The sequence below is a fragment of the Zootoca vivipara genome, chromosome 4, assembly GCF_963506605.1.
Source record: "Zootoca vivipara chromosome 4, rZooViv1.1, whole genome shotgun sequence".
In the NCBI taxonomy this organism is placed as follows: Eukaryota; Metazoa; Chordata; class Lepidosauria; order Squamata; family Lacertidae; genus Zootoca; species Zootoca vivipara.
The window spans coordinates 80,498,194-80,507,062 of NC_083279.1; the positions used below are offsets into that span (position 1 = coordinate 80,498,194).

The 8,869-nt window shown below is 39.8% G+C and overlaps 1 protein-coding gene across 2 annotated transcripts in view; it reads right to left on the reverse strand.

Annotated features, from left to right (window-relative positions):
* IFT88 (intraflagellar transport 88) overlaps window positions 1-7,903 on the reverse strand; it is a 32,742-nt gene extending 24,839 nt beyond the window's left edge. The window contains exons 1-8 of one of the 2 annotated variants that reach the window (XM_035115677.2): window positions 7,757-7,903; window positions 7,459-7,525; window positions 6,245-6,340; window positions 5,749-5,811; window positions 4,612-4,668; window positions 3,985-4,038; window positions 2,364-2,427; window positions 2,200-2,269 (exon numbers count right to left, since the gene is read on the reverse strand). In XM_035115677.2, the coding sequence (XP_034971568.1) occupies window positions 2,200-2,269; window positions 2,364-2,427; window positions 3,985-4,038; window positions 4,612-4,668; window positions 5,749-5,811; window positions 6,245-6,334 (398 nt within the window). In that variant the 5' untranslated portion in view covers window positions 6,335-6,340; window positions 7,459-7,525; window positions 7,757-7,903. Of the gene's footprint in view, window positions 1-2,199; window positions 2,270-2,363; window positions 2,428-3,984; window positions 4,039-4,611; window positions 4,669-5,748; window positions 5,812-6,244; window positions 6,341-7,458; window positions 7,526-7,675 lie in introns of both variants that reach the window. The other variant, XM_035115678.2, reaches the window with a different exon arrangement.
* Between the last annotated feature and the right edge of the window lie 966 nt (window positions 7,904-8,869).

The window sequence follows — 8,869 nt, forward strand, 5'->3', positions numbered from 1 at the left end:
ATCTCTGTTCTGACTTGTTTTAATCTTCCAACTTTTGATGATGCCATTTCTTTTTAAGTTGCTTTTATTCTTGCAATTGCATACATCATATTATTGTACGTTTTTTATAATCTTATAAGCCTCAGGAATACAAAAAGGAATAAATAAAATATAAAGACTGATGTGACCCTTAGCAGTGAGCTTTTCCAATTGCTACAAACTGCTTTGTTCCTTACATTAAAAAAGATTTTTTACTTTTACCATGTCACTCCGATTTTGAACCCTTGAGGATAATCATTCAGTTCCCTTCTACAATTAGCTCGGTGCTTAGCCTTTTAACTAAGCCTCGGCCAACGGATTACTTTGTATCTGTTTGCCATGGGAAATATTTTATAAACGTTGATTTAGATCTTTATTTTTTCACTGCAGTCATTGTTTAATTCTGTATCATCAGCCTCACAAGGAACATTGTTATGGAATGCTATCAAAATTTAATAAATATTGATGATAAATCACAACATATTTGATAGTTAAAAGGCATGCTTTACTTGGCGGTCTAGGACAGTGGTTCCCAACAAGTGGTCCGCGGACCCCCAGGGGTCCGCGAGCTATGCCAGAGGGGTCCGCAAGATCACCTCCCCAAGATGCGCGTATTGAGCGGCGCGCGCGCAGCGGGAGCGACACGCACTGCTGCCACGGCGTGGCACCCCTAGCAATCCGCTCCGCCGACTCGGGAGTCTCCTTGGGTCTCCTCAGAGGAGGAGGCGCCACGCCGAAAGCCCCAGAGCTCGCTTGCCTCCTTCCCGCCCTCTCCCTGCCTGTGGCCAGCAGCTCCAGACAATGTTCTGTGGAGTTTTTGGCGTGGCTCCGCCTCCTCCGAGGAGACCCAATGAGACTCCCGAGTCGGCGGATTGGACACTACTATAAAAATACAGGATGGACGTATAGACACCACCTTATACAGAAAACCAACTGACCGACAAACATATCTACATGCTTCTAGCTACCATCCCAAACATACCAAACAATCCATCGTATACAGCCAGGCCCTACGTTACAACCGTATCTGTTCCAACTCTACAGACAGAGAATCTAACCTAAGAGATCTACAGCAAACCTTTTTAGAAATAAAATATCCACCTGATGAAGTTAAACAACAGATCAACAGAGCCAGACTGATACCTAGGGAGAACCTGCTGCAAGACAGACCCAAAAAAGAAAATAACAGAACACCACTAGTCATCACATACAGCTCCCAAGTTAAAACAGTACAACACATCATCAGAGATCTACAGCCTCTCCTGGACAATGACAGCTCCCTTTCCTCAAGCTCTGGGAGGAAGACCTTTCATTGCCTACAGACAGCCACCCAATCTTAAACAACTCCTCACCCACAATAATACAACCACCAGACTTAACATGCACACTGGTACCAGAGCCTGCAATAAACCCAGATGCCAACTTTGCTGCCACATACACCCGGACAACATCATTACTGGCCCCAACAACATCCAACATACCATCTCAGGACTATTTAATTGCTCATCTTCTAACATTGTGTATGCCATCAAATGCCAACGGTGCCCTTCAGCTCTCTATATTGGACAAACAGGCCAAACCCTACGCCAAAGGATAAATGGACATAAATCTGACATCAGGAACCATAAGACTGAAAAACCAGTAGGAGAACACTTCAATCTCCCAGGACATTCTATACAAGATCTCAAAGCAGCTGTTTTATTACAGAGAAATTTCAGGAACAGACTGGAAAGGGAAGTTGCTGAATTGGAAATCATTACCAAGCTTAAAACCATGGAAGCACCTGGGATGAATAGAGATATCGGATTCTTATCTCATTATGCATGATCAAGCTTTCTTTAGCACCTCAGCCCAGGACTAATTGCAGCCATCAGCAGCCATTAACACCCATCTACAGGTTTACCACTCCCATCAGCCCATCTCCCATTCCCACCCACCCCCACCACCCTCTGTATATATATAGGGTCTGACACTTCTGTTTCTAGTGTATCTGAAGAAGTGTGCATGCACACGAAAGCTCATACCAAAATATAAACTTAGTTGGTCTTTAAGGTGCTACTGAAGGAATTTCTTCAGAATCCAGATACACAAATAGTGGAATCTTAATGAAAAATTACTGAACAACAATAACAAAACAGATGTGAAGTATTTAACTGCAAAAGTCAAACATTGTCTACATACCTATCTTCATTCTTTGTTTCTAGGGGAGGAGCTGGTCCCCTTGCTTGACCAAGAGGATCAAATGCAGAACCTGCAGATTAGTAAACAATGTGAACTGTGAGAAAGTGCCTTCTCAAGGCTTTAAAAAAAACCTATTATTCCCAAGGATTCTTCTAAAACTGTACCTCTGGAAACTGCTTTGGTGTAACCTGCTGCCTGAACTGCTGTCATCGGTCGAGCAACACCATCCTTTAAAAACAAAAGCTTATTTATATGGATAAGTGAGGAACATAAATTATATCACACTGAATTATATGACCTTTTAGGTACTCTATAATAAATACACTAGTTGAACACCTGTCACGACTGCAATACTCTACAACAGAGATGGAGAATGGCGTCTGGCCATGACTACATCCAAGAATTATTATTTATTGTTATTGTTCATGAATTTTATATACCACCCTTCATTAAAAGATCTCACACCACTTCACAGAATAAACAAATTGGCCCACCCTTCACAGGCCATTTTGACAAATGGGCAGAGCCACCCACCCACCAAGCACCTGATGTCATATGGCATCAGGCGATTCAAACTTGAAGTTAGAGAGCAGGGAGATACCCTTTCTTTGATAGAAAAAAGGCAGCAGCAGAGGCTTATCTCAGAATTTAGTACTGTAGCTCCACCATGCTAAGATCACAGGTGATAAATTCTGCCTGTTCTTTTATAGTACTCTGCTGCTGCTCTACACACTTACTTTGGAGCAAACCCCAGTGAACACAGTGAGCCTTACTTCTCAGTAAATGTACTTTACTAAAATGCATCAGTGTTAGAGGTATTCAGAATAATCTTATACTATTCTCTTTAAACAATCTAATTTTACCATTTCTAAAACACTGTCCAAGTTTAGACATAATAAAAGGCAGCACAATATATGTTGACGTTGCATGAGGTCCAGAGACTCATTAACGCCAGATTCAAGGGACAGACTCCTGGAGTACATGGTAACTAGCTGCAAGAGCTTTGCAAGACACTTTGAGGGCAAAGTCATCTGATTTCAAAGTGACTTGGATGCTACCAAACCAAATCCAGTTGAAGTCTCCAATCTGGCCCACTGTTACGGGATCATTTCCAGTTGATGCAGCCTGATGATGTAGACAGGATAGTGACAGAGATACAGCTGATCACATGCCCTCTGGACCCCTGCTTTTACTGGCTGATTAAACACTTGGATTAATCTAAGTGATGATAGCACAGCTTCTGCATTTGACCGTATTACAAGACAAGAAGCACATTTAGGACTTGATGCCAGAAAGGTACTTTCAAATGCTGCAGAGTACAGAACATCTTTGGGAATTTGACCAAGCTTACCCCTCCTGCAACATGGTGGCAACACAACACAACCTGCAACTTTTCTAGCTTCTTACCTACTTCAGATTCCTCCATCTTCTGCAGCATGTGAAAGAAACTGGTCTATGTTTGGAAATACACCAAATCAAGCAATAAGCTGATATGTGAAAAGGTGTAAGCTTGTTTTAATCTAGACACACCTTCAGCTTTTAGAAGCCCATGATAAATACAATGACAAATACGAAGAAACAAACAGATAATGATTACTTAGAAAAAGAGACAGATTAAATTTGATGTTGTGCTCATTGAGTTTTGTTCTCCCTCCCCTCTTTTCCTCAGCTCTTTTTCTGTCTGCTTGAAGTTCAACTCTTCACCATAATGACCTGTCTCTTGACTTGCTCTATACATAACACTGATGTTTGTCTACAAACTATAAATAATTGTAGCAATATTACCTGTACAGCTGCTGTCATTGGTCTGCCCATTGATGAAGATAGTGTTGTCTTTGACTAGCACAATGTAAGAAAATATTTAAAGTCAATAATCACTGCATGCTCTGCTTCTAAGGGAAGAACAGGGCTGGATCTCAGAGGACACTGTTCTAACACTGTAAAGGGAACACTGCTCTATTATTACAGAATTTACAGAACTAAGGATGGGAACTCTCACTGCAGATACCAAATTTCTAAACTGCAGCAGAGAAAGATACAACTCCAATTGTCTTTTCCACCCTGCACAAGCAACACTAGCTTCACACTGATGTTCTCTGAAGTGGGAAAGTAATCTCATTCAAAGAATGGCAGGTGAAACAAACCATGAAAAAGACAAATGCCAACAAGTACCAGGACCAGTTCCTGGGTTTGTACTATGTGACCTGAGATTCTTCAGCTACAGAACTTCACTTGTCGCTGTCTGGCATCAATCCCTGTTACATCTATGCATAATGTGAGACCCATCACAATGCAACTGTATAGGCTTATTGGAATCAGAAATTAAACAGCAATGTGTATAGGTTCATTGGAGAAAGTGCTGAATCAAAGAAAGAAAAGCTGAGTAAATTTCAGTACAAAATAAAAACCTACCCCATATCCAGTAGCTAAGGTTCGTGAACCTGAAGTACCTGGAACTTTGGCTGTAAGCTTATTAGAAAAGATTAAAGGTTAAACAAGAATGATGTATTCATTCGAAGAAACTAGCATATTAAAAAATATAATTACTAGAGAAAATTACAGTAAAGCTATATACCAGTTTCTAAAAATGTTTCCCCCCCTTTATTAGTGAGAAAATACTGTACAAAATTGTTTTAAAGTCACCATGTCATGTTTTTGGAGCAACCTCTTGACAAGAGACTAAGAAGTGGTGAATCTCTCTCAGAATTCAGACAAGATTGTCTCCTACTGGCCAAAAAGAAGGGCATTCATCACATGTCAGATCTATTTAAGGAATAGGCTACCAACCTACTGTATTACTAAATGGTTGATCAGAAAGTACCAGTAAGCACGGATAGAAAATCGTCTATTGCTCAACAAGAAAGTATGTGCCTTGTGGGTATGATGCCCCAGAATCTCCATTTAAGGAATCTCATGTAGCTAGTCTCAGGAAAAAAACCTCTGCTCTGGACTTTGAAGAGCTGGGTTTGAGAAGTGCTGCTAGTCAGTATGAACTATGAACAGTACTTGACTAGAATGATGAAACATACATAGATGAATACTCAAGTGGTTACTTATGTGCAATTATCAAGGAAAACTTTCATTGCCCTTTTGCACATTTCTGTTCAATTCCAATTATTTGCTAATTACTACGTATGTTCAGTGCTTGATCATAATATGTTGTCCTTGTTGCATCTCTGGAACCTTAGCATGATTTTCTGAGCAAAACATTCCAAGGGGCACAACTGAGAGTCACATATTTGGAGTCTGATTACAGAAGAAAACTACTTGGGAAGTCCCATGGGCACAAATGTAAGAAAAGTGCAAACTTCACAATGAAAGGTACAGGAGAATAGTTGAGGAAAGTTATGGCACTGCACATGCTACTTCTGCTGGACATGAAAATAGCAAAGGCTGCGCTATCTTAAGCATACTCAGCAGAAAGAAAGCCTTGATGAACTAGTGGGACTAATAAGCATATAGGGTGAACTTGTTACAGCAGAAATGCAGCTTCTAGAAGTGCTTACACATGCTTACTTTGATATGTTTTAATTCTTAATATTTACTTACAGGAGGTCTTCTACCATGACTAGTTTTCACAGCTTGTTGAAAAGCTGGATCATTCTCTAAATCCTAAAATAACATAAAAACAGATAAACATTAGAATAATTAACTTTGCAATTCATTTTGTTTGCTGGTGTAGCTGTACAGACATGCATTTCATTTGATTTACATTAACTTGTTCTTATAGGGTGATTGAGAATGAAATCATGCTCAGACTAAATACACTTAAATTAATGGACTTAAGTTACAGCAGGTTGACTTTGAGTATGGCTTACATTGGATATCACCCATGGCCTTTGCTACATTTGTATGCAGACTCACATTAGTACATTATTTCACTAGCTCAAGCTTTTTAATATCAATTATGCTGATCCAAACTGTTCTGCACATTTTCATTTCAGCTTCTATGCAAAGTAGCAGATGGACATGGAAACAGGGAATGTGCTTCCTTATCACACCTGTAAAATATCCAAATATAAACTTGGTATCACCATATTTTTACCTCTGTATCAAAAGTAGGATTATAGTCATTGTAACCAGAATAAATATCATCTTCATCTGCTTCGGTTGCCAGGTGGACATTTTTCATCATTTTAACCTATAAAACATTGGCTACATTAAAATATTTACCTTTATCTTCAGCGTTCAGTAAGCATTCAGTTAGTCCAATTACATAAATTGTTAGAACATATAAATTATGCATTAAACTAGATTACTTTTGAGGTATCTTCCAATTATGAGTGTCTGCTCAAGTCTTATTGTATTCACTGGTTGTTACAAATGTGTGTGCAACTTAAGTCTTTTTCTTCCAGGATCAGTTTATGCTCACAGAATATTTTATGGATAAATTATTTAACAGCCCAACAAATTCTAGTCTTTGTGTTTGTGGATCAGGCCAGATCAAAAACATTGTGTGCTATATTCTATGTTGTCCTTTATGCAATCTACCTATGGAAAGGTCCCTCTATTCATTTCAAAATTTACTAAGCAGCTTTTCAAAATTAGATGACTGCTGTGCTGGCCAATGTAGACAAGCTGGTTACCTATGAAGTAGCTTTACAGGCGCTAGCTGTTGAGGAAGTTACATTTTTATTATACGACCCACAACAGTGGCAACTGCCAGGGAGATTGTTAAATCAAATGATTTTGGGAACTTTATAACATTAAGTTTTGATAACCTGCAGTCCTAAAAGTTGTTACATTTTTAACTTGCTCTTGGAATGCCTTGCTTGTTTTTTTGTGGTTCACAATAATGACCATCAGTTGCAAACAATAAAACCAGACTGATAAGAATCAAGGATACACTTCTAATGGAATAAATCAGATAAGTTATAATCATGGGCATAGTCAAGGGGGAGGGGGCGAAGGGCAGCTGCCCCCCCCCACAATCCATAAAAATCAATACAAATCTGAGATTCTGCCCCCAACAAAAGCTTGCCACCCTTAACAAAAATCCTGTCTACTTTGCCCACGGTTATAATTCCTAACAGCGTTTGAACAGATAGTAATCGCTCAGCTCCATCGGCACACACTTTTGTGTAACAGTTAACGTGCATCACTGCTGCTCTTGCACCAGCAAAATCAGTTTCTTACTGATATTTGTATTTGCATTACAAATCATCACAGGAAAAACCCCATACAAACTATCACAGCACACACAAAAAACAACCTAAGTGTTTTTTTTTAAAGAAAAACTTATTAAAATTTTATGCTTACCTCAATGGACGTTAAAGTCTTCTAGAGTCGGGAGCTGCGATTAGCTACTCCAGTTGTGTCGGTTTTCCTATAAAAGCAAACACCAAGAACGGGTGTATCTGAAGAAGTGTGCATGCACACGAAAGCTCATACCAAAATATAAACTTAGTTGGTCTTTAAGGTGCTACTGAAGGAATTTTTTTATTTTGCTTCGACTCAGACCAACACGGCTACCTACCTGTAACCAAGAACGAGAGTTACACTGCTGAAAATATTTTTCAAAACAGTAAAATAATAATAATCAAATTAAAAAAACAACCTATAACGTAATGATAAGATTGCAACCAATATTCAGGGAACTTGTCAGACGTCCAGCAAGTCCGCGCTGCCTTCCCTCCCTCTACTCGGGCGACCGACACGGCCCCGCGTCGTTGTCAACATTAGGGCCTATACCTCTCCCTCGCAAGCCCACAATGCACCCCTTCAGGTTGCTTAGCGACGAGAACGCTCTGCTCGGGAAGGGGAAAGCGTTGGAGCATGCGCAGTAGCACAAGTGGAAGCTATTGCATCCTTAGCGCGCCCACAGTTTTGGTCACGTCCTACTTCCTAGCGCGCGCATAAGAGAAAGGATGGGGTTTGGAGCATAAAGCGAAGCGGGCAGTACAGGGAAATAAAAGGGAGAGCAGAAAAATAGTGCAATTTGTTGTATAAAAGGGGAACGATTTAAGGGCATAAATGAGCTTAAGCTATGTAAGATTTCACACTCATACGCAATTATCCTGATTAGAATAAATCATTTTTCTTATTATTTTAAATAAGAATCAGGCTCTTTTATTCCATTGTGCTCCTCATCAGTTAGACACTTCTAACATTTTCCCACTATTCAAGTTAGTAAGGTTGCCCTGAAGTGGTTTAAACTTTAAACAATGGGAACATGCAGCTTGATGGCACAATATTTTGTTGGAATATTTGTCTCTTAATTAGTTCACACACTTCCTGTTCTGGATGGATTGGTGCAGTTCCACTTTGATGTTTAGGTTCTGTTTAATGACGAGAAACAAGTTGTAGCAGGTTAGTTAATTTGGAAACCCGAGTACAACAACGATTGATGTGGTAAAGGAACAGGAAGGAGTACTGTAATGAAGGAATCACAAATCCATGTTAACTGATTTAAGTAGTTTCTAGTAATTTTATTTTCTGCTCTCTCAGACCCCTCACTTTGTTAGCTAAGCTGACAAGCTGCTTGATATCCAAATATTTGTGCTGTGCATACTATGTACAAAAGCCCAATGCCTATTTTCAGAAGATTGGGGACTACTTGATCCTACTGCTGCTGTAGTGCAGTGTTTCTCAACCACTGTTCCACGGCACACTAGTGTGCCGCGAGACGCTGGCTGGTGTGCCGCGACGTGCGGTGACGAGAAGGGTGATT